The sequence below is a fragment of the Heliconius melpomene genome, chromosome 15, assembly GCF_056956725.1.
Source record: "Heliconius melpomene rosina isolate 202511_hmr_F chromosome 15, ASM5695672v1, whole genome shotgun sequence".
In the NCBI taxonomy this organism is placed as follows: Eukaryota; Metazoa; Arthropoda; class Insecta; order Lepidoptera; family Nymphalidae; genus Heliconius; species Heliconius melpomene.
Window position 1 is genome coordinate 8,159,407 of NC_140403.1, and position 27,380 is coordinate 8,186,786.

Consider the following 27,380-nt stretch of genomic DNA (forward strand, 5'->3'; position numbering starts at 1 on the left):
AAAACACTCTATTTTCCATTTTTCGCCGAATTCTTGAGGCATTGCGTGATAAGTAGCAAGACTAAACACTGCCTCGATACCGGAGCGAAGAAATAAAAAGATACATTTAAATATTTCATTTCTTTGAATGAAAATCCAACTCCCAACCTATCCCGTTTACACACTGTGTCTCTGCGCCACGATGCGCCTTATTATATTATTATTTAATAATATTATACTTAAATACATATATTACTGTTATCAGTTTAATTATAGAGCACAATATATATCAGTAGAGCAACCTTCCATACTGGCTGGCCATCACGTCGACCTGCCCGTGAGGCAGTGCCCTCAAAAAAACACATGTAACATAAATCTTTGCAATTTAGTATCACATCATAAATGCCGCTAAGCTTTTAAAATATATTCGACCTACTGTATGTGATTCCATATAAGATCTATTTTAGATAAGATTAAATTATTTAAAATATGTATAAGCAGTTGTCGCAACGTTGTGAGTTCGAAGTTAATTTTAATTTAAGTTTTTGTTTAAACTGCTTTTAAACTTTTAAATATGTCTATAAAATACAGATATATAATGAAAAAACTTATTATTAGTATTGATTTTTAATATATTTTTATTGTTTCTTATTGTTAATGAAATAAAGTTATGGAACTATAAGAAAAAAAACTAAGTATTTTTTTAGTAAACACGCTGTATGCCATACTTAGCAAGGTAGGCAGAGGGGAGTTAGGACTCTAGGGTTAATAAACTCTGTTCCCATTAAGACACTTCCTTTCCCTTTTTTAAACCGAATTCTGGAGGCATTGCGTGTTGAGTGACGGAACTATTGCCTGACGGACGGATCTACATCCGCATTTTTCCTCGTTACCATAGCGAACATATTAAATATTTCATTTCTTAGAGTGAAAATCGAACCCCCAACCCCTCGCTTGTCACAAGCTTGTGCCACTGCGCCACGATAAATTTAAATATATTAAAAAAACACAACAGCTTCACGTTGTATTCCACACACACCTGGGTAGGCAGAGGGAACCTAGTGTTAAGACACTCCGTCCCCCACTTTTTGCCGAATTCTGGAGGCATTGCGTGTTCAGTGGCAGACCTCAACGCCGAATATATACCTTAATTAATTCTCAAAACATATCTATACTAATATAATAAAGCGGAAGAGTTTGTTTGTTTGTTTGTTTGTTTGTTTGAACGCTAAGATCTCTGGATCTACTGGTCTGATTTACATTGTTTTTGTTTTGTATAAAAGCTGCATTCTTCAGAAGTGCTATAGGCTATATAACATTACATTATACATATAAACTAATATATTTTAAAGTACTTTCTAATTTGACATGCAATTTATTCTGCCATGTTAATAACAACCGTCGCGTCGCTACGCAACCGGTACCGCGACATTTTGATATTCATCCTTATGAAGTTTGATAAATAATTAAGGAGATGTCACTGATTCGAAATGACCTAGCCTTCGGGCGGCATAGTATGAGTATGTCCGACGCGAAAATATTCTTATAGTTCAAGCAGGCGTAGCCGCGTCCGGGCCCACTAGTATAACATATAATTAGATACATAAGAAATTTCTTAATAGTATCGGTCAACTAATATGCAATTAAAGCGGTTATACCCCAACAACCTTATCAATCACAGGTTACACTACGAGTTATAATACTTTAGCAAATTACCATTTACCTGCTGGCAAATTCGGACGCACGTGTGGCATAATTTCAAAATATATAAACGTATAATAAACTATATATATATATATATATATATATATATATATATATAATAGAAAATTTAATTTAGATATTAATATTGGAAATAGTCGATAGATAATAAATTAATGATATAACTAGCAATTAAACACATTAAATATTTAGTTTATGACCCATTCATTTGTAGCAAGGACGAAGCAAAATTAAGTAATTTTTTGAATCCCCAATTTTGGTCAAAACTTTTTATGCTAGATAGGGAAAGGGAACCTAATGTTAAGACACTCCGTTTTCCATTTTCCAATGAATTCTGGTGTCATTACGTGTTAAGTCAGTTAAGTTGAGTCAAACTTTTATAATACTTTAGTTAAATACTTGAGTCAGTTTTCAGAAATAAACATTCAATATTTATCACTTTACTTTGAAAAGAGCAACAGTTGAGTTTCTTGCCGGCTCTTCTCAGCAGAACTGCTTTCCGAACCGGTGGTAGCTTTTTGTTCACATGTTCATTCGACGATTCAAAAGTGCTTATTATGAGTTTATTTGAATAAAAATATTTTGAATTTGAATTTGAATAATATTTCTGTAACTTTGTCAACTAGGTCACTATATTTTATTTGATTTTCTAAGTATAAAATACTATTTATTGTAATTAGTGTCATTGAATTCTGTCCTCGTATAGGTGTTACAGTTTAGTATAGTCAATGCTGTAAACGCGGATCTGTTCTCATTGCTATGCACGTTCGGCATACATGTAGCTGCTATAATTATTATAATTGGCAATATTTAGTAAACTGTAGGTCTTAAACTTCGATCGTCATCCAAAATTTATCTTTTAAATAATTAAGCAAATTTTAATTTTAAATATATATATTTAAATGTTTATTTGTTGATTTATATTGATATTTATACATAATATAAAGGTATACATATTAAAGGTATTGAATTGGCAGTTGCGCGCTCCTACGCCACGACTAGCCTCGCTGTATTGTTAACAGAGCGGAGAAATTAAAATAATTCATTCCCCCGATTGGGAATCGAACCAAAAGCCATAGCGTCAGACGCCACTGTGCCAACAGGAACTCGGTCAGTCAGTGATGTATTAAATAAAAAATAATGTAACATTTCTTAATGATTTGTTAAATTTGCTTGCATTACCCAACTTATGACAAAATTTCTGTCGTTTTTTATTTGACATATCAACATTATAAAAGAAAGACCAGGTCATTTAAAGTATTTTATGAATCACGTAAGTTACGACGTCCGAATAAATACAACATTTATATGAAAAAATGCTAAATTTGCATGTTAATAGAGCATAAATAAAAGTTTACATTGACGGAACTTGCGAAAAGCTATATCTATTGCAGAAGAAGAAGCTTAGAGCAGATTTTATTTATTTTGGTGTGCTATATTTGCTTGACTATACTTAACTTAACTTACTTACTTAACTTACTTAAGTAAAAATATTATAAAACAAGAGATTTACTTATCTTAATGGTTTTCATGTTCTTATAATACCTAATATGATTTTACACACAATATTCATCTATAGAAAACAATAGTTTCAGCCAAAAAGAAAAAAAATATCGAAAAAAAAACTTTAAATTGATGTAACTTTTTTATTTATGAACCGAATGTTACCAAAATAAATATTGACCAAAATCGCATCTAAATTGGTTAAGCTTATTCTGAGATTAACGTAAACAAACAGACCAACAGGCCAAATTTCCAAAAATCATAGTTTTGGGTTCTATAACATTAATAAAAGCTCCCAATAACATTTTTTCTTATATATCTTCCATGTACAGACACCGATCCTTTACAATTTTATTATAAGTATAGATTACAACAAATAACATAACATATGTAGAGCATTTACACATAATTTACACATAAATGTTGATAAATTTATCTAAATTATGATCGATATAAATCTAAGCAAGATTTATATCTTTAGGACGTTAATTTATTGCCGTTTAGTATTATTTATTCAAACGGTTAGTTTTATTATAGAATTTCAAACATTTTCATTTACTTGCTCTATGAGAAAATGTTGAACCTCTCGCGGCTTCACATCCCATAGTTCAGTTGAAACGTATAATCTTCCTCGGTAGATGGAAATTTCACACAAAGAAAAATCAGTCTCCCTTTATTGGTTTTGTAGGAATTGCTTCTAACTAGAAATATTCACATTGTAATGACAATATAAAAGAATTAATTATTAATTTAATTAAATAATTGCTTAGATTGTATCTAATTAAATTTAATATAAAACTAAAAGCTATACCTAGGCGTCTGATTCGTTCAATATAAAATAAGCTATTTCATTGCGTTTTCATATAGTGAATGTCAATGAAATTATAATACAACTTTGTATTATATTTACGATAGTTATTAATAGACAAGTTTTAATAAAAGTAATATTATTTTATTATTAATGCTAAGGAAAATACTCGAAGAACGGTAAAAAGAAAGATATTAGATATATACATTTTTTCACTTGTATCCTGCATGTAGAAGTAGGCAGCCTACTAGTAGGAGGGAGCCTAGTGTTAAGACACTCCGTTCCCCATTTTCTGTCGAATTTTGCGAGACATTGCGCCAATCAACAATTGGTGGCAATCAACTCAATGCCGGGATTGGTGCATGAGGAAAGAAATGAAAATATTAATAAATAATAATTAATTCCCTCGAGTTGGGTTCGAACCCACAACCCCCCTGGGGGGTTGGGTGGACCCCTACGCCACGACAGCCTACGAATAATTATGGATTTGCTTAATATAAAGCTGATTTAATTTTAATACATATTACTCTGTACTTGAAATAAATTGTCTATACTTTAAAAAGCAACATATATCTAATATAGGCGCGGCAATACAATTTTATACATATGACATATATAAATTATAAGTTTATGACAATATTATTATGCATTTAGGGGCCGTTCAGACGTAACTGGATCAATGTTCGGTTTCCCAAGGCGTTCGACTTGTGTGACTTTTGATATTTACACTTAGTAAGGTCTTTTGGATTTTAAGAAACGAAATTATAATAAAATGTAGGTGAGATATATATGTGGAATGTGTTTATATTTGTATTAATATGGCGATTATATTATTTTTTATTTGTATATAATATATAATTCTATAACGGGTTTTATCTTTTAATCAAATATTTGTTTTTAATATTTGATTAAAAAGATAAGATAAATGTGTCGTTTATATAATCAGCTTCACGCTGTAACCCGCACATAGCAGGGTAGGCAGAGTAACCTACTGTTAAGACAGTCGCCCATTTTGCGACGAATTCTGTAGGCGAAATTTGACACAAAAGCAAAAAAATTAAAATATAAATTTAAATAAATATTTGATTTCCTCAAGCGGGAATCGAACCTACAACACTAACTGCACGACTGGCCTCATTATGTCATTACATATATATACATTTGTATATTATCTAAAATAATTTATACCTTCTTGTTGTCTTTATACAATATTTTTAATATGTAAAAAATTACATTTTTTTTATTTCATATATCGAAGTAATAAATTTCATTGTCTTGAAATTAGTAGATTACGGAAAACGAAGAAATATTTAACATTTATTAAGTTAGTAAATTTGGTAAAATATACAATATTTGGACATGTTTATTAAAGAATTTATCCTAATTAAATAAACATAAATTAAAAACTGACATAAAAAAATCAAGAGGCCACACGTGGCGTAGGGACATAAGTGTGTGGATTCGATTCCCTCTTGAGAAAATAAAATATTTATTCATTTCTTCGGACGAGAACGGAGTGTCTTAACACTAGGTTAGCTCTACCTACCCTACTTTATGCGGGATACAACTTGAAGCTGATTTTTTGATAAATATTCATAAATTTAGCTTTATTCAAAGACCTTAAACAAAAGCTCATATTATTTACGGTTTCCAATTTTATTGCAATAAAATCATAATTAATTACTTATTTGATTAACATCATATTTTTTATTTATAATAAAATTAGAAGAAATTATAATATTTAAATATTAATGATGGCTCCATCTTGTTTACTTTATTAGTCACACGTTTACACTTTTATCTAATCGAATCTTAATAATCAATCATGTACATATTATTTATAGAAGTATTAACTTATATAAACTTACTTACCTAATACTAGAGAGATGAGCGTCTTTAGGTTTGATTCTCACTCAGTTCTCATTGCGTTGAGTTGATTTAAGTTCTGCTACTCAACTCGCAATGTTTCCAAGATTAGACAGAGAGTGGGAAACGGAGTTTCATATCACTAGCTTTTAAGCGTATATCTTGTCTTGCGTTTGTTATAAGTTCAGACTGTATCCCGTACACAGCAGGGTAGGCAAAGGTTCCCATGAATAGACTTCTATTCCCATATTCCGCCAAATTCTCGAGGCATTGCGTGTTAAATGAGGAAACTCAGCGCCAAGCCTTGTTACCATAACGAAGGAATGAAGATGTGAAATATTTTATTCTTTCGAGTGGGAGTCGAACCCACAACTGTCGAATTGACCAATTGAATCACAGGCTAGCCACGACGGCCTCAAACGGTTTAATAAAATCGAATTACTCAGTACTAAGTTATGCTATTTTAAACAAAAAATATAAACGAATCTGTAAAACCAACAGAACTTCCTCCGATCTATTAGACTCTTAATAAATGTACGTATATTATTTAAGACATTTATAACTTAAAGGGTCTCTATAACAGTAGATTTTGTAGATTCGTTCTTGTAAGTCCATATTAGGACAAATGCGGTTAAAACAAAAACCTTTAAAACCAATTCACACAGTTTTTAAACAAGTTATACTGCACCACTTATGGTACCTTTTCTAAGTCATTCTAGGACGAAATGACAAATATGAATAGGGCCTTTTAAATATTAAAAAATAAATTAAATTAGGTAATTCCGGTAGTATGATATAAATAGTTAATTATGATAAATGAAATTAAAATAAATAAAACAAAATCTAAAAATAGATAGAGTCATTGTCTGGCTTAAATTATTATAGGCATTTTGTTCTCCACTCTTTCAAGATAAAGTTCGACGTTGAGTTTCTCAACAAGAACAAGATTTCAGAATATATTGAATTTGGGTAGACACTAAGTAACTAATTGTCTTGGATATCAATTCTCTCTCTCTCTCTCTTTCTCTAGGTTACAAATAAATAAATACTTATTGTATTTCAATAGAAGCAAACAGGATAAATACAATTACGCACCCTACCGTTATTCCGCAATAACCGGTCCGCAAAATCATTGTCGGCAACATTTTTATTTTCTCAGCTGCTCAAAATGATGTAAGTTACATAAATTTGCGGATCACTATTAAGAGTTGACCTTACCATTGGTTGCGTACTATCGATATCGAGTCAGCCAGACAAGTTTTCTTTTTGAATCTTTGACAATTCTATATAAAAATGAATACATATATATATGAATATGTCTCAGCTTCACTCTGTATACACAAGCTTTAGGGTTAAGACACTCCGCTTCCCGCTTTCCGTGGAGTTAAGAGACATTGTGTGTTGAGTAGCAGAACTCAACGCCGCGCGTTACCTCGACACCAGAGTGAATAAACGAAAATATGAAGTAATAGTAAATTATTCCCAGTCGTGTTTATTACAGTCGTACGTTTATGCGACTGCCACGAATGGCCTCAAAGTTTCTATAATTATTAGGTATAGACATATAAAAAGAAATAAGTAAAAATTTATTAATTTCAAAGAACTGCATCTCCAATATTTTATTTGTATCGTCTTGAGTAACGTCGAAAAGAATATTTCCTTAGTAATTTACTTAAAAATATCGAGACAAGTGTTGACAGGACCTGTATTGTAATGAACATTACAGCTAACAAGTGACGTAAATTTACATCAGCCCCAAATGAGGGTCCGTCTGTAAAATAATTAATGACGAAGATATGGAAGATAATACGAAATTTATATCGACAATTAACATGGTTGTGTTTAATATTTTTTGTTTATTTCTGTTTCGTTAATGTTTCTCTGTAGAAACAATCTATGAAAAAGAATATAAGATTATATAAAGGTAGTATTCGATATATTTTTTTCGGATCGGATTCGGATTTTTATATTTAATATCAGACAATGTAGATAGAGACCTCTTTCATAAGGTTCTGTGATGATGATAATCGTGAACAATCAGTGGCGTAGAACTTGTGGGAAGCCAGGTGGCCCGCGCCCACCCTAGAACTGAATTGTGCCTACCCCAGAAATTTACAAATAACAAACAAATAACAAATTATCCTGAAAAATTAAAGAACAACAATTACTCGAATACGTCTGTCCAAAGCTAAAGTCCAGGCCTTGCCCCCAGAAGTATTTTCCATTTATTTTTGAATGAAAAATGCTATAAATGAAAATAATATTGAAACGTAAATTAATAATAATTACGATTCAGTGCAATTCGTTTGCTTGATCGATTACACTTGTATGTACAGTATGAACATAAATATCTGTCATGTTAATAATTGTTAGCAGAACGTCTTTGTTGAACACATTAACTATGGACAATTAACTTAAATCCCGCAAACAAGGCCACAATCGTGTGAACGCGACAGGTTATGTGGTGTGGTGTTGGTTTTCTTTGTTCTGATGTCGAGGCAAAGCGCGGCGTTAAGTCCCGCAACCACGCAGTACCTTCAGAATCTAGCAGAAAATGAGAAACGGTGCTTAACACTAGGTCCCCTCTGCCTACTTTGAGTCTGCTTCACGCTTGATGCAGCAAGAATTTAAAATTTCAAATTGCCAAAAATGTAGAATAAATCACTTTTAATTAATTACAAAAGTAAACAAAAATAATTTCAATTGCAAACTCAAAACTCAAAGGACTCAAGGTAAACCAAAGATTAAGAGCACTTTCGCTATTACACAACTAGTGTTGCGATTTATCGTCTAGACCTGTCAAGATAGTGAGGTCCAATGTATCGATAATTTTGAAATTTGCACGTGCACCGAACCACGCGTGGCATATAGGGCGGTGTTTAGCAATACCACATAATATATCGATATTATGCTAACGAGGGCCTTTTGCATACATTTGTATGTGATTTATGTTTTAATAGCCTATGATTTGCCCTCTTTATGGCACTTATATGTAATAATTTAATATAGAATGCTCTAATTCCACAATATTATATTAATAAGTTATTTATAAATGAGACAGTTAAATAACAATTTATTGACATTAAACCTATTTTATTATATGCAAGGATATATTAGTTTAAAATTACCAATAACAATAACGATTCCATTTATGGTTATAACATTAGTAGGTATATAATTTAAATAATAAGTTATTTTGTATAATTACATATATAAGAGACCGGGTTAAAAGCCAATTAAGTGCTTATTACTTTAATTTTTGATAAATATGTTTTTTTTATAATTAGGCATATATTTGGTTGCGTGCGTACAAGGTATGACCGTAATCGCAATAGATTGTGGGTTCGATTCCCACTCGAAGAAATGCAATATTTTAATTTCTTCACTCTGCAACCGAGGCAAAGCGCTGCGTTAGATTTCGCCATTCAACACGTAATGCTTCCAGAATTCAGAAAATGGAGAGCTGAGTGTCTTAACACTGTGATTCTGGCTACCCAACTAAAAGCCGGATACAGCGTCAAGCTGAAAAAAATATAGTGTGTGTTTTCCACACACTAGTTTTCCACCCACTCATTCCATTAAGACAATTCCATTCCCCACCTGCCAAATTCGGTTAATTTTATAAAGAAACTAGCGGACGCACGCAGCTTCGCTTACGCATTTAGGGGTGAATTCTAATAAACCACGAAACATGAGTTCAATGATATATTTTTAAGAGTCTAAATTTCAAATTTTATAAAAATTGGTGCCGATTTAAAAAAAAATCTATACAAACTTTCAACCCCTTTTTTGCACCCTTAGGGGCAGAATTCTAGAAAACGTTGAAACACGTGTCCAATTAAATACTTTTAAAAATCTAAATTTAAAATTTTATAAAAATCGGTGCCGATTTAAATTTTTTTCCATACAAACTTTCAACCCCTATTTCACCCCTTTAGGGTTAAAATTTTTTAAAATCCCTTCTTAGTGGATGTCCAGATTACGAAAGTAAACATCTGTCCAAATTTCACGTTTCCACCATCAGCGATTACGGCTGTGCGTGCGTCTTACCTCAGTCAGTGAGGACAAGTCCTTTTATATATATATAGATAAATTATTATTAAAAAACTATTTAAACTATCTATACAGGACCTTCTAGCTCTAATAAGTATTTTAATGTCATGTTTACTTAAAGAAAGTGCTAAAAATTCCAAACTCCAAGGTTAATATATTAATTAACTCAAAAACGTGACTTTGCAAATCGGCCTCCATAAATCCTTCTTTAGATATTCCTCGCATGAATTAGTTGTATGAACTGTCTTGCCTATTTAAATGTATTTCTGCATTACATATATTACGAGACGGTTAAGCGCTTCACGATTTTAATTAAATTGGAATTGGATGCATAGATTCATTAAATTATAGACGTAATTAATATTAACATATATTACTTAATTAAGAATATAGAAAATTAATAGTTATAATACATTAAAGATTGAAAAACATATTTTTATTTTTTACGTAACAGGACTCGAACCTACACCTTATGGATACCGTTCTATTCCTTTTTCCTTTTTTATTTATAGAATATTTTTATTTGTACTGTGTACTCAGTAGGTACTAGTGGACCAGTATTTCATATTTTGAGAATCATTTACTTGCTTACTTGAATTATAAATAGTTTTTACTTGTATATATTGATCGTTTTTAGCTTCCCGCTGTTACCAGGGTTGAGGGGACCTGGGAACCCAATGTTAAGACACCATTAAGACTTTTGTTTCGAATTTTCCACCGAATTTTTTAAGCATTGCGTGTGGATTGGAAATTAACACTGCTTTGCCTCGTTACTAGAGCGATAAAAAAGAAAATTTTAAATATCGTTCCCCAACGGGAATCGCAACCCGCAACCATCGCAGTCTACGCCAACGCCGGCCTTCACTTCTTCAGCTTACAGTGCTTATTAATACATGTTTAACTGTCGCATTACCTGTCAAGAATATAATTCACGAATGCCAATTCACAAAGGCTGGACTACATTCCGATTGAGAGAGAGCTGTCACTAGATATCAATACATGTTGCTGCGCGACCTTGACACACAGCTCAAGGTCGATGTGTGACTTAGTATATGTCACTTAGAGGAATGATTTGACTTTTTTGTATTGAATTAACGTGTATATGAAGATAGTAATCCAGCCGCACACATCAAGGCAGGTAAAGGGAACCTAGTGTTAAGGCACTCCGTGCCGTTTTCCGACGAATTCTGGAGGCATTGCATGTTGAGTTGCTGAACTCAACACCGCACTTTGCCTCGATACCAAAGCGAAGAAATAAAAACATAAAATAAAAATCGTATTGAAAATTTGTTATCGTATTGTTTAAATAGTATCGAAAATTGAAAATTTATATATAAACATCAACAACTATTGTAAATGTGCATTTTTTTGTTAGTGAAGCCCACAAATGTAATTACAAAAAAAACTTTACATTTAATAATTACCATAAATGTTTAAAATACCATTTAAAAATCCATGCATTAGCTAGTGTTCATATCTACGCATAGTCTATAGTGGGTTCAATTCCGACTTATGGGAATTAATTACGTCTTGAAAATTGGTAAGAATGTGGAGAACGGATGGTCTTAACGAGATTCCCTCTGTCTATTCTGTTGTATCCGAGATTCAGCACGAAAATGAAAAAGAATTAAATCTCAAACATAAGATATCTATTCTGGTTAATCTCATAACCAAAGCAACGAACCAGAAAACTTAGCTGAAGTATACATTCTGTCACACGGAGCCTTAGAACATAAAAGAGCAATATAGAGAGAGCCGAAATATTTTATAGATAAATAATATCTTATAAAAATATATAATTAATTATATTATTATTTTTCACAATTTGTCTCCATATCTACAGTACTACATTGTATGAGTCACAATAACTAGCATCGGTCCTTGAACTTAATAGCCATATATGGCGTTTGATAAATCATAGATCTAAAATATGGATCAACAAAAAGGCAATACAGATGAAGGCGGCAAGGTCATATCTTGACATTATTTGATTATTTTGTAATATGCACACGGATATAGTTAATGTTACCTGTTTTACCCAATATGTGTAGCGGAAGTGCCATTTTTTATTTTTATTGTCTTTAAAATGGATCAAATGTTAAATCAATGATTTGTATATCCTTGGCATTTTTCGAAACTTTAATTATGGAGAATTCTTGGTGACAAATGTACTTAGGAAAGCTGTATTGCGTATAAAACATAGAAACTGGCGTTTGTACTTTGGAACCTTTCACCTAGAATTAAGACAATGTGTTCCCCATTTTCCACCGAATTCTGGAGGTATTGCGTGATGAGAGGCGGAACTCTACGCCGTGCTTTGCCTCGATAGAAGAGCGAAGAACAGCGTGAATCTAAAAAAATCGATCTTCCCGCAAATATATTTATTAATTCAGGCATAACTCTACATATTGACAACACATATTATGAATAAAAAACTGTCACCTAAGAGACATCTCATGTAAATTACGAAAAATAAGTGACTTTCAACTATTACTCATTGACTGTAACAGTTAAGTGCGTTACATTGGTATAATTCTCCATACAATGTCCTACTTTACGTAACAACACTTGTTTTCTGGCGCTCCCTGCGAGCTCGTTGGTGATGTCACTGACCTACACCCACAGAAATGAGAGGGTTCCGCAAGCTTCTTATCAAAACAGATTGATGTATTATATAATATTATGTTTGATTTCTGTATGTTTTAATAAAATCTTTTTTTTAAATTAATAAATTAGCTTTACGCTATATCCCGTACACAGCAGGGTAAGCATCGGGAACATAGTGTTAAAACTCTCCGTTCCTCATTTACCGTCGAGTTTTTCATTCCCTTGAGTGGGAATCGAACCCACAACCATCGCGTTACCTCATATTTTAATAAAATCTTGTCTTAATTTGTGATTAGGCATTTCTGTATTGAAAATGTTTAGTATATATGTAAATAAAAATAAGGGAAAATAGAACTCGTGTTGCATCGTCTAATTGTGGAAACGCGACCGTTGTGACGGCACGATAGATTATTTTAATTTCTTTCTTCTGGTAACATAACGACGCGGGGCGTTGAATTCCGCCGCCAAACACGCAATATCCCGAAAATTTAGGTTCCCTATACACTAGGTTCCCTCTACCTACCCTGCTGGTGAGGGGTACAGTGTGAAGCTGTTTTTTTTTATATTAAAACATAATTATGAATAAATTAATGTTAATTATGAGTAAGTCATGATTAAATTTTCGCAATATTTTCACATCATCAAATGTTAAAGGCGAAATTGATCGTATGTAAGTCAAGTACTCGGTCGTAATAAAAGGTTTTTTTTAATTGAATGCTAATTGAACTACGGAATATTATTTACCAATAAATTAAAATGGATTTTAATTTGAAAATTTATATAATACGTTAAGTTTGATTATTGTAGGAAAGGAATTCAAATATTTAATTTATTTTTGTTCAACTATTTAATTTAATTTTTGTGTGTGTGTTCAAATATTTAATTTAATTTTTGTAATTATAGATTGTACGTTTACCTTCAACTCCCGCATATAGCAGGGTAAGTTGAGAACTCCATTTAAACTTGCGTCGTTTGGTCTGCCTAGAGCGAATGAAATGAAAATAATAAATAATCAATTTGACTGAGAATCAAACCCGCAACCTGTCGCATTGACAGTCGCACACTTGTGCCCCTATATCACGACAGGCATCTACCAACGTTCTGAGCCCAAAAGAGATATCTTGTAACCTTATTATTAAAATACTAAAATCTGCTTTCGCGAATGTAGAGACATTACACCACACCTTGTCTTACCAGATTAATGATTGATGACCAATGACCAGATGAAAACAATTGAAATATAATTCCCATAAGTGGGAATCGAACATGCAATTACGGACAAACAGACGCTACGATAGATCTACAACTTAAACACTTTCAATTTCTATAAATGACTCTACCGTTACGAGTATATTAGAACAATGCTTACAAAGAAATCTTTTATGTACCAAAGTATTTTGGGGACTGGTTACGTAAAGTAGGTGCTTGTAAGCTATTACCATGACAACTGACATAATGAGAACAATTATCAACAGTTTTAGTTCTCTTTCAACAGGTAATTTCAAACTTTCGTTTACGTTTAAAAGAAAAATAAATTAATATTCTCATATATTGCTGGCACCAGATAAAATAAGCAATTTTCTTAGTTTAGATAGTAATACATAAATAAAAAAAATGGTATGGTGGTAATGGTGAGAGTTATTGATACAATTATTGTCCTAAAAATATAATTAAGCAGCTATTTCTAAATCCATGAAGTTTTGATTCTCAATGTACATAATATATTTCTTACTCAATTTAGTTTTTTATAATTGCTATTACTTTTAATTGTAAATTATCGACAGACAACCAACAACTCTTGTATATGACGAAAAAACAAATGATTTCAGCGTTTTATGGATTTTTTTTATAATATTATACGTTTTTAACTAAAACCCCTCACCCTTCCAAACAATACAAACAAAAAAAACTTTAAAACATAATATTTACCTTATCCGTTTCAGACGTTCGGACCAAAATCTTGAGCCTCGGGTTATTCTTTCTATATTCCTTCAAAAGCGATTCAAGCTTCGCACCCCTCGCGTCGCCGGCGAACACGAGATGCGTACACTCGGTAAAGTCAGCCGCGTTCTCAACGTAACATACAAGGCGGGCGGCGCCGGCGCCGGCTGCTTCCGCGTTAAACGCCGCCAAAGCAACGCATGCTAACAGAAACCACATGTTAATAAACATATCAAAAATATTTTTCCATCGTTTGTGAAGCGCGTTAGTTCTTCGGTTACCGCAGTACGAGTGGCGAAGTCGCCGTGGTCGGCCGCCGAGATAGCTGCCCCCGCCCGTGGTCGCCGGTGGTCGCAAGGCCACGCTCACTAAGCTTTGGCACTGTCAATGCTTTCGTCTCTCATGTGTTGTAATGGTGGTATATATTTAGAATGTATGCGAAATTAATATTATATTATATGGTCAATTTGTTTGTTTCACTTAAGTATTATTTAGTCAGCATATATGATAAAGATAAAAAAAAAAAAATACAATCAAATTGATAACCTCCTTTTCTTACAGAAGTCGGTTAATAAAAACAAAAAGAAACTATTTAATGATTTTATTATTTGTTATTTCATTTAAAATATGTGTAAATAATTTTAATAGATTATGTCTTAATCAGTACCTATCATACCAGTAATACCAATATAGTAAACGACAATGTACCCAACATAAAAAAAATATTTATACAATTTTGCAATGATTTTTATGTATTTTGCACAATTACGCTACGAAGACAGATATCAAATATTAATTTCAACATCTGTATATTTTAAGCAGGCATTTAGCTAAACTAACCCCATAGGATATGGTGTATATAGCATTTTTTCAGGCTGTATGCAGCAGGGTAGGCAGAGGGAATTTAGTGATAAGACACTCCGTTCCCCACTCTCTACCAAATTCTGCAGACATTACGTGTTGAGATGTGGAACTCTACCGCGCTTTGCCTGACACCAGAGGAGTGAAATAAAAATATTAGATATTTCATTTCCTCGACTAGGCATCGAACCCTCAACCTGTGACGTTAACAGTCCACTGTTAATCTCCACTGCACCACGACTGGCTTCATTCTTTACGCCATGTAAAGAAAATTATCCGCACGACTTCAATACGATATATTAATAGAATAAGTGATATTACAATCATATGGAATATCTTTAAATAGCTAGTAACGGTAAACGGCTGTAAGGCCAGGGCTCATATACCCGGATGAACATTGATTTCTTCGGTTCAACGCACGCAGAACTACAGTAATATAAATTAATATTTATAATTGTTATATAATGAGAATAATCGGTTGTCATGTAATAATGTTTCTACGATAAATACTAATTCAGCAGTCCAGTCGTGACGGAGTCGCACAAGCTGGTGTGACTGTCAAGTGATAAGTTGTGAGTTCAATTCCCATTCGAGGAAATTAAGTATTTACTATTTTCGTTCTCACTCTAGTATCGAGGCTAAGTGCGGCGTTAAATTCCGCCACTCGCCACGCCAAGCCACCAGAATACGGCAAAAAATATAGAGCTGAATGACTTCCACAGACAGGGAACCCTCTCCTACAGCTCGGAAACTAAGGAAAAAATGCTTGCAGAAAACAAAAAAAGAACAAAATATATAATATGTTTTCTTCGTGATACTACTGTAACGCCTCGATCTGGTTACATCACAAAAACTGTTCCGGCTGTCACCTGATCCTTCTAAATCTGTCCCTGACATTATCATGACAGCTGAACAATGGTGTTAAATTACGTTATTGTTGTTTATTGGAAAACAACAGGCTATTATAAACATCTAATATCTTTCATCTTCCTAATTTAAAAAAACATCAGCTTTGCTCATATCTGAACCGGATTTTTGCCTTAAAAATGTTTGCTTAACTGATAACCGAAACCCCTAATTGCAATTTATCAGCGTGCTTGTATTATATCTATATTTATAATAAATTCGCAACTGGTCGGTGTTTGTACATGGATATATAAGAATAAATGATATTGGTGGTATTTAATAATATGATAGAACCAAAGATAAAGATTGTTTATTGTTTTGTCTGTTTGGCTGTGCGTTTGTTCACGCTAATCTCAGAAATAGCTTAACCGATTTTTTTTATCATGAGGTTAATGCTGTTAACCCTATTGGCTTTTACAGCGACACCAGGGGGCAGGGGAAGAGATTACTCTGTCCCTGAAGAAAATGCAAGCAATATGTGGCTGTCTGCGAGGAAGAAGGCGCCCCCTCGGTTTGCAGTCGTCGAGCCGACTAGGAACACTTAACCGATTGTATTTTGGTAAGCTAAAGAACATTGTTCAATAAAATTGATCTTTGGCGAAGTTAAATAAAGAAGAATTAAATAACGAAGATTAAATACTCCATTATTAAATTAATAATTATGTCATTCAAGCGGTTGAAGCCGCGGGCGGGTCGCTAGTATTAGATACTAGTTAAACAGCAAAGATGTCCAAATAAACAAGCACTTATATATGTATTTAATGCTATCATCATGATATTCAGTAAAGTTGATATCACATGAATTTAAAAAATTCTGCATCTTTACTTGTACTGAAATACAACCAATATATTTATTTTATAAGTTATCAAAAAAATTTTATAGACATATTTTAACATTTTGCAGCAATGTTAGTTACATTCTAGTTTTTTTAAAGTACCTAACAGTGTTTGGTTTTCCTTTAAATAATACTTGCACGAGATCTACGGTTACGGGTTTACCATTTTCCTTATAAATATTCTCTAAAGTAAATATACACATATAGAGTAGCAGGTTACTTTATATACGAATAATCTAGCAACATTACTTCATAGGTAAGTTCAGTAAATTTTTTAACAATTTAGCTTCAGTTATTTTATGTTGTATATCAAATTGCAAATATAAAACACATATTGAAATTATGTTAAAAAATATAAATATATATTATTTATTGAAATATTTAGCCATTATATAGACAATATTTTGGACTATTTTTTTTATGGAAAAAGGACAAGGCAAACGAGCGCTCGGGTCACCTGATGATGATCAACGCCGCCCACGACCCCGTGCAGCACCAGAGGAGCTACAGGTGCGTTGCCGGCCTTTGAGGTGGAGATAGACGCGCTAATCTAATGATGAATGACTGAAAATAAACTGGACTGATTGAAGCCGATAGACTATTCAGAAATAATTAGTTTAGAATGGAGTCGCCCTACAATAAATACAATTTTCATACAAAAACAAACTAACGCCCAATGTTAATAACCAATCCTAATCCATAAATTGCTACCATAGATTGAAATAGACAGAGATGGAGGTAGGCATGCAGGTTAGTGATTGGACAGATATGTCGGACAGTACGAGATAGACGTTAACTGGAGATAGGAGATACATTAATAATATTGGGCGTAAAAGAGAGTATTTTATATACACTTATGAGTATATATAAAAGATATATCCATATTATCAATGCAATTAAAACAAAAGGTGCCATACGCAGAACACTAGTTAGACTATATTTAGAGAGATATTACCAAGAAAACTACATCTGAATAATATAGGTTTTTTATTTCAATTTCATTAATACGTATTAAAATTCACAATTTTAATACTTCAAATTTAATTAAAATTTAAATGCTTTTAGATATCAAATTCGTACTTTTTTACTTCAATTTCAAACCTAAATTACCAAAAATCATCCATTTGTAAGTAATAAATTGCGAATTTGATGTGTGATGTGTGATGATGAATTTGGAGTGTAACATCTATATCTACACTTATAATAAAATCGTATTAGGGTCGGTGTCTGTACTTGGAAGATATTTAAAAAAAATGTTATTGAGAACCTTTATTAACCTAATAGAACCCAAAACAATGATTTGGATCCGGTTTTCACTATTGAATTCTGGCAAGCCCCCGAAAACATATAGGGTTTATTTTATTACAATCGGTTCATAAATGAAAAAGTAATGTCAATTTAAAGTATTTAGTTCGACAAATTTGCTAATTGCCGTAACAGTTATTTTATACAATTGTTTTACTGAATTGACTGAATCTTTAGTCTTCTATTTCTATATTAATATATCTAAGCGAGCCTACTAGTTCTATTATATAGAGGTAATCTAGTAATGCGTCAAACAATATCTACGATAGTTTATCGTGTTGTTGTCGTTGTTTTTTCGGCCATTTAGATTTATCTTCTATGGCCAGACAAAGAGGATATGGCTAGTGTCAAGGCATTCTATTTGGCGGAATGCAACGCCTCGCTTTGTTTTTCCCTCGGACCTACTCAACGAGGAATCTTATAATTTTCAATTTCATGGCGCAACCTATAAGTTTTCATAAAAAATGTCTTGATAGACCGATGGACAGATGATGGTATTGATACCCATATGGTGGTATTTGAAAAATAAATATTTTTTTTGCTAACATCTCAGTCCCACAGCCGCCATGATTATTTTTTTAACGTCACTTATCTAAGAACACATGGGCTGCTAACGATACCTAATAAAAATAAAAATTATATAAATTCGTTCAGCAGTTCTGGAGATAAGGGGCAATGAAACATATTACATACATACATCTATATATACAAAATCAAAAGGTCATCTATATATATAAAATCGAAAGGTCACTCACTCATCACGAAATCTCAGAAACTACAAGTGCTAGGAATCTGAAATTTTGTATAGGACGTAAGCGCTCGCTAAGACGGGAATTTGCAATATTCGACTTCTAAGGGGTTGTTTTTGGGGTTTAAAGGAGGAAGAGTCTCAAATTTTGCATAGACTTATAGGACGTAGGTACTCATTGAGACAGGAATTAATAATAACGTAGTTCACGCAGGCGAAGCCGCGGGCGGGCCGCTAGTATAAGATAAGCGCGAAAAACATAATCCTTAGCAATCGGGAATAAACAAACAAAGAAACAAATTATAATTTATATATATATAGTAATTTGCAATAATCTTCAGTATTATCATGACACAGCGCTACGCAAAATCTTATCATAAGCGATGACAATGTAAAAAAACGAAGTGTTTTTACAGTTCATATTGCTCTACAAATATTTGGTGTACGAAAGTATGTGGTTCTCGGGTAGGAAGTTTCGTAGAGTTCGATGTGAGAATATAGACGAGCTGTTGGCAGTTACTAGTGAGTGATCCCTTGTTGTTTAGTGAGTGTTGTTCTATAGTGAAGTAATGTGTTTTTAGGGGAGATTTTTAGTAGAGTTTATTAATATTATTTATATAAAAAAGAAATGATTATTTTAAAATCTAATAAAATATGTTTTTAACATTTTTAAACTGTTATTCCATAGTTATAAAAATTTGAACGTAACGGAATTTGAACCCGCGCCACGTTTGAAACGGTCCAAGGGCTCTGACCAAACAACGTCTAATTTTTATATTGAACGGGAATTTTCTTTTATCGTCATATTTTCATTATTTACATATAATTTAAAATTATAGTCAAGTGCTATACTACTTTTAGATGGCAATGATGAAATAATGAAGGCACTTCAAGTAAAGGCTCCCCTAGTAAGCTACACTGTGATAGACGGACACTTCCTGCGCATGGACTTAGATATAGAAGGAAGACATTTGTCGCATTGTTTTAAACTAGGGGTCGAACAGGAGATGGAGAGGAGGGATGGCCAAAAGGTATAGATTAAAAAATATTTGTTATATTGCAAAAATATTATAAATTTCATTTTATTTTTTCAAGGTACATGTATATATGTACTCATATATGTATGTAAAACAAAATCAGCTTCACGCGTGCGGCGGCGGGATACGTCCCGCACACAGCCAGGTAGGCAGAGGAAACATTTTCCTCACTTTTCCCCGAATTTTTAAGGCATTGTATGTTGAGTGGTGGAACTTTTTGCCTTGGTGCCAGAACGAAGAAATGAAAATATTAATAAACAATAATTCATTCCATCGAATGAGGTCGAACCCACGACCGTCGCGTTACAGTCACACCTTTGCTCCCCTACGCCACAACGGCCTCCGTATAAAGTAAATTATTTTTATATTTTCATCACTAAATTCCTATGAGGCAGATTCGACCCATAATCATCACGTGCTATCAGTCACGTCACCCTCTTCGACTATTGCTCCACAATTGCACATTTTTATCACATATTTATATTTTTAAATTATATATGTAATTGACCTTTGTAGTTCTAGTTTCTAGTTAATGATTTGTTTTCGTTTAGTTGTTATCTACAGATATTTTTAATAACTTTTGGCAAGTACGTTATCGCATGTTAATTATGAATTAGACTAGAGGTCTGTCGTGGCGTAGGTGCACATAGTATGACTGTATGTGCGACGGGTTATGGGTTCGATTCCAGCTTGAGCAAATGAAATAATTAGCATTTTAATTTCTTCGCTCGAAGCAAAACGCGGCGTTGAGTTCAGCCATTCAACACACAATGCCTCTAGAATTCGGTGAAAAATGGCAAACGGCCTTCTGCCTAACTTGCTGTGTGCGGGATACAGAGTGATATTAAAAAAAATCACGTCTTTTTGAACACGTCCTACCGTAACAACAAAACAAATTTCATTACACAATTTATCGCCATATTTAAAATATTAGTCGTTTAACCGTTTTGGTGAAATGAATTATGTTCCAACTCCTTATACCTGTTCTTGGAGACGGTGCTCATAATAAGTACAAGTTATGAGCAAGTTATAAATTAATATAAATGGTAGGCCACTCGTGGTTCAGGGACACATGCGTGTTACTGCGAATGCGAATTTTGTGGGTTCGATTCCCGCTCGAGGAAAAATAAATGTTTACTATTTTTATTTTCTTCTCTCTAGTGTGGTTTGAAAATTCGACAGAAAGTGTTTTTGTTTGTTGACAAAGGGAAACTAGTGTAGCTGAAAAAAATACTATAGTTGACATAAATTATAAACTTATTATTATAAGTAAACAAATATAGACATACAAGTAAATATCCTATCCTATCCTATATCTTATAAAACAAAGTCGCTTTTCGTGTCTGTCTGTTGTTTCTAACTCTTCTTCTTCTAAACCATCCAACGGATTTTGATGCGGTCTTCACCATTAAGTCGAGTGATTTTCGTAGAAGGTTTATATATAGTTTATTATTTGTACATTCTTATGTAAATTAACATAAATACGATAAATGTGTATAAAGTCCTACCCGTTGAGACACTTTCGCGCATGCGCTGCTCTAATGGTAAGTACTACATGAAAAAAATGTACTGGAGTATTGTTCCTCTTAATAAGATCTACAAAAAAGTCCGCGAAAGCATATTCGTATCTTTTAAGAATAACGTGTAGTGATCATTTTTCTGTCTAATAAGTACTTTAGAAGTTGTTACAATATCAAAAAATCCTTGCTACGAAACGGCTCGCCACTCGCCATGCGTCCGCTGCCCCCGCCTGCCTTACACGCATCGGTGGTTTAGTGGTAGAATGCTCGCCTGCCACGCGGGCGGCCCGGGTTCGATTCCCGGCCGATGCATTCTATTTAATTTTCCTCACAGGCAGCCACGTAGTGCTTGCTTTTCATCAGGGATAGAATACCCTCTTCAGCATTAACCACAAGCTCGAAAAAAAAAACCCGCCTGTCTCTATACCAACGAAGATTTAGATGCGTTTGCACGTATTGGATAATTGGAGTTGAATGTATTATTTACATTTACATTTACACATATTACAGCGCGATATATTTGGTTTCATATTTTTTGTAGTATTACAAGTAGTTAGTAGTAGTTATTAGTAGGTAGGTAGTTATTAGTAGGTAGGTTTTTGTTTATTATTTCTTCCGTTTAAAAATAGTCATTTAACTATCTAAAAATAGTCATTTAAATATATTTTAATAAGTACTTGAAAAGATTAGTAGCACAGATTTAAAATTACGGTACCTACTGAAAAATCCTTGCTGTGTAAAACAATTGGAAAATCCTTATTGAAACTACGAAAATGCGGGTTGCATTAGGGTTTAATTAATTTTCACATTATCTTAAGTGCTTTGCAAACATACATTATATGAATAATCCAGTAGTAAAAGCGGGCGAAGCCGCAAGAGGGTCGCTAGTAGACTATAATACAGTATAGAGAATTAGCCTGATCCAGAAATTAGGACTGCTTTCCATTGTTATAAAAACACTAATTTATATCAGAATTAATAATATAAAAATAAACAAAACAAAATTATTATTGTAAAGATAACTTGATTACGAAATGAAATTAATATCTAAGTGACATATGATGACTCGTACTATTATAAGGATTTATTATTACTTTTAATCAAAGATATCCAAACACAGTTAATCCATAAATACTTCATGTTTAATATAATATTTTTCATTTCCTACTATGGATTTAACGAATCTGGGAATTATCAAAAGTTTATAGTTCTGCCTTTTTGCTTAACTAATTATTAAATAATTCGTTATTAAATAATTATTAAATAATTCGTTATTAAATAATTAAATATAAGTATATATATTTTCAATATGAAAATAAAAAAATAATAATCGCAACTAAAACTGACTCGAGAGGTACATTGAACTCTTTTATCTGTAACATATCTTTTATCCTTTAGATAATGTAACATGAACAACAAGTGACGTAGCAATGTAGGTCTAATTAATATCATAATTTAGTTAGGAGATTGAAAATAATAAAAAAAGAAAATTATTTTTAGATATCATAAAAAAAAAAATTTTTTAATTAGACGTAAACATTTTTTTCTTATGTTTTCGGTAAAATTCGCGGGTTTCCCGCGTTGAGTTCCGCCACACAACAAGCAATGCCTCCAAAATTCGGCGGTAAGTGGGGAGCGGAGTGTATTAACACTAGACTCTCTCTGCTTACCCTACATGACAAACGTGAAGCTGGAAAAAAATAGAATATATATTATAGTAGAACTATTAACATCCATATATATATACATTTAATTTTAACTTATTGTAATAAAAATTTAAAATAAATTATATAACTAGTAAACGTACTTATGAAATTCTGATATATTGGTTGCCACAAGTGTATCGACGGATTAAGGTCACGTTCGTTTAAGCGATATGTATCGTGTGGATAATCCAGTTATTTAATAAAACTACTTGAAAACGCAGTTTTACTTTAATTTTTTATTTTTTTTTACCTTTTTTCCTACTAAACATCTAACTACATATATTTATATCTATTTTTTAAAGTTTATTTTATTTTGCAGTATAAAAAGAATGTAAATGTGCTTATCGATTATAATGTTTTGGTTATATTTTTGCTAGTAGATAGGTATTTTTATAAATTAAAATAATCTACAATAAAAAATCTACATTCCTAATCCTAACTAACAATGTGACAAAGAAAAATATTTGAAAAAAACAACTATATTTAATATTATATATGTATTAAATAATATGTTCCCGGAATAATGCTCATTGTAATCTACTTTCTCTTTACAATGAAACCAATATTAAAATAACATTTAATTACATACATGTATTTGTTTCTAACAGCTTCTGTCGAAACGTAGTCTGTTACACTAAAAATAAACCATATTTTCTGTTATAATATTTTTTCATGAATATTTTTAATATGTTCACGCTGCTTCCCGAATTTAACAGGTTCGGCAAAGGGAACTTAGTGTTAAGACACTCCGTCCCCAACTTTCCACCGAATTTTTGAAAAAAATGAAAATATTAATAAATAATAATTCATTCCTACGTATGAAGATCGAACCCACAGCTGTCGCATTTACAGTCACATGCTTGTGCCACTGCGCCACTACGGCCTATGTAATATCTGATCATTTAAAATGAAAATTTTCATTTCTTTTGATATAGATAAATGAACCATCGAGAAAATAAGTTAAAATAAGAGTTGTACTTCTTACATTTTTAAGCTCCAATAATATATTATATTATATATATATATCCAATAATATATTATATTATATGCTATAATTTATTATATATTTTTTTTATTTGTTGTAGGTAAAAATAACATACACTCTAGAAGGTGATAGCGTTTTAAAACAATTGATTAAGATGCCAGATGGAAAAATCGCGTATTTTAGAAGAGAATTCTATGACAATGAAGTTAAAATGGTAAGTAAATTTTTGCTTTAAATATTTTATTTGCATAATTGTTTAATCTATATGTTTCTATATTAAATTGTATATTATAGGTATATTTATTATTTGCAGACAGTGACGATGGACGGCACTAACCACTGCGCTACGATATACTACGAAATTGTACTGTGATAATCTAATTACTTATTTATTAATCATTTATATTTAGTTGTACATAATAAATAAATAAAACATTTAATTTTTCTTTATCATATTTTATTTTTCTATAACCTAAAAATAAAATTATTTCCTTTATTTATTTCCCGCCCTAAAGACCTACCTTATAATAAATTATCACTTGAATTCACTACCAAAAGTTTAAAAACATATATTTAAATATTAAAATTAATATTATTTCCCAATACAATTATATATATTGATACAGATACTAATTTGCTTAATGTAAAACATAATACAACTCATTTAAATCTATTTTACATCATTTGAATAAACACATAAAAATAGCATTCCGATGATCCACAGACAACCAAAATCGATAATATATGTAATTCGATTTTAGAATCGATTAAAATAACAATGTCGATTATTATTTATGGAACTGGAGCAGTTTGAACATATTATAACTAAGTGTGAAATTATTTCTATATTATTCTATATAATAATTTATAGTATTCTTGTCGAAGAGGTCAAAGTTCTTCTATATAATAAGAAATAGTCGTGAGTAATATTATGTTTTCGTATTATAAATAATAAATATTTAAAAAAGTTGATACTCAACCTTGAATAGCACGTATCAAAAAAATGTCATGTTAAGATATTTATAATCATAAAAAAAAATATATAAAACGTTTACTTTTTTGTTGTTTTTATTTTTATAGTTTAAAATAGTTATTACTGTATACATTTTACAATACTGTTGACATTCAATCTCCATTATTTTATTTTTTTTCTTTTCATAAAAATCTTAGTTAAAAGTTTTAAAAGTGGTATGTTACCGAAAAAAATAATTAAGTAGAGCTTAAATTATCTATATTATATTATCTAAAATGTAATGTTTAAATGGTGCTATTATCGTAGCCATTTTTGTTTTGTTAAATTAACGAAAAACATAAAGGTCAGTCAGTTAGGGAAACACGCGTGTGGACTCGAATCTCGGGAAACGAAATATTTAATATTTTTATTTCATCCCTCTAGTAATGAGGCAAAGCTTGTAACACGCAATGCCTCCAAAATTTAGCGGTGGTGGTGAACGGAACTTGAATGGAAACAGAGTACCACTAGGTTTCCAGATTTCCTCTGCCTACCCTGCTGCTATGGGATACACATTTTTTTATAAAAAGGAAACATATAAATAAAAAATAATAAATTAGTATATAAGTCAAACGACAAGGTGTGTACATACTCGTATCATAACAATCTAATTTAAATCCTCTAATAAAATCTTTTGTTATAATAAAGCAATATGCTTCCATATAAGTCGTCTACTCACATCACATAGCTATTACAATAATAACTTAATGCGTGCTTAGAATCAGCTTAGCTAGGGCCCTCCCACCATTGTGTTATATTATCTAGTATCTTAGAGTAAAGAGGTCAAGCTGCCAACCGTATTACACGTTACGTATACATGACGTGACCATTCGTTCGACTAAAAACGGGATATCGGTTTTATAATTTTCAATTTTAATTATTGTATTAAGAAAGTAGCGTTTAGCTATTTCCTGGTTTTAAGGGGGGATTTTCTTTTTTTTAAACTCTACCCCATTCACCTATCTTTGCTAATGGAGTGCCTCGACCAACGAAATTTAAATGCCATTTCGAAAAGACCAGATATTTGGACGTCCCGGTGCCATATTTCAGGACGCCGGGACACACAAGCGATAATAGGACAGTCCCGTTCAGAATGGAACGCCTGGTCACGTTACATATGTACGAGCTTAACTCATATCTTTATAGATTTTAAAAACACAGTAAGCTCCATTAATTTCTGATATATATTTTTTTCGATATTTTCTACTCGTGTTATTTTTTTTTTAAATATAATTTCAACATTACAATGTAAAATTCGTTAGCTAAATTCATTTATTCATAAAATAAATTAACTTTTATGTCTCAATCTGTTTTAAAAATTTTGTCTTGAATTTAAGTTTTATAAATGTATGTATTATGTATGCAGGTTTGGGGTTTTCCTCTATATAGAATAAGTTTGTGTAATAATGAGCTATTAACTACATTAAGTTCATATAAAAGGTTTAATATATGGTATAATACTATACTATGCAACATATGACATTCCAATAAAGGTAAACTCTACGGAGATAGCGTAACCCAACGCCATTCTTTATGTTTATGATAAGACCAGAAAGACTAATTCTAACTTTAACAAAAACGCAAATAAATATATCGACATCTATAATTATATTAATAATTTTAAAAATAATATTTGTAATAATACTTGTATTGTTACATAAATAATGTCAAATACTCGGTGCTTTCGCGGAGTAGTGGTCCAATACGTGTGATGTGGGTCAACAAGACTTGCCTTTTGGAGAACCGCCAAAGGTACCAGATTTCGGTCGCTTTTTGACAACTTGCGTAATTAAACTACTTGTCGTGTCAAATAGAGTGAATTGTCATGTCTATACTTTAAATGAAACAATATATCACTCGTCTATATTAGACGTCGACTTTATTTTTTTACCATTCCTTATTTCATCATCTTACGTATGCTTATATGATAATATATACATATTTTATTTTTTTAAAGATTATCCTGGTGGGTGGTTTTGTCAAAC

At 31.9% G+C, this 27,380-nt stretch overlaps 2 protein-coding genes across 2 annotated transcripts in view; one reads left to right on the top strand and one right to left on the bottom strand.

Moving 5' to 3' along the window:
• The window catches only part of LOC146531597 (uncharacterized), a 29,836-nt gene extending 15,058 nt beyond the window's left edge, over nucleotides 1–14,778 (bottom strand). The window contains exon 1 of the mRNA XM_085198608.1: nucleotides 14,468–14,778. Within this exon, the coding sequence (XP_085054734.1) occupies nucleotides 14,468–14,710 (243 nt within the window). The 5' untranslated portion in view covers nucleotides 14,711–14,778. The remainder of the gene's footprint in view (nucleotides 1–14,467) is intronic.
• Nucleotides 14,779–19,517: 4,739 nt separating this feature from the next.
• LOC146531598 (fatty acid-binding protein 1-like) lies at nucleotides 19,518–24,836 on the top strand. The gene is made up of 4 exons (XM_085198485.1): nucleotides 19,518–19,657; nucleotides 19,997–20,166; nucleotides 24,484–24,597; nucleotides 24,697–24,836. The coding sequence occupies exons 1-4, from the start codon at nucleotides 19,588–19,590 to the stop codon at nucleotides 24,754–24,756; spliced, it is 414 nt and encodes a 137-aa protein (XP_085054611.1). The 5' UTR covers nucleotides 19,518–19,587; the 3' UTR covers nucleotides 24,757–24,836.
• The last annotated feature ends 2,544 nt before the right edge of the window (nucleotides 24,837–27,380 follow it).

Coding starts and splice junctions, on each gene's coding strand:
- LOC146531598 (XM_085198485.1), top strand. CDS start 19,588: ATGTGGTTCTCGGGTAGGAAGTTTCGTAGAGTTCGATGTGAGAATATA. Junction 19,658..19,996: donor CGAGCTGTTGGCAGTTACTA/GTGAGTGATCCC, acceptor TACTACTTTTAG/ATGGCAATGATGAAATAATG. Junction 24,598..24,696: donor ATGACAATGAAGTTAAAATG/GTAAGTAAATTT, acceptor TATTATTTGCAG/ACAGTGACGATGGACGGCAC.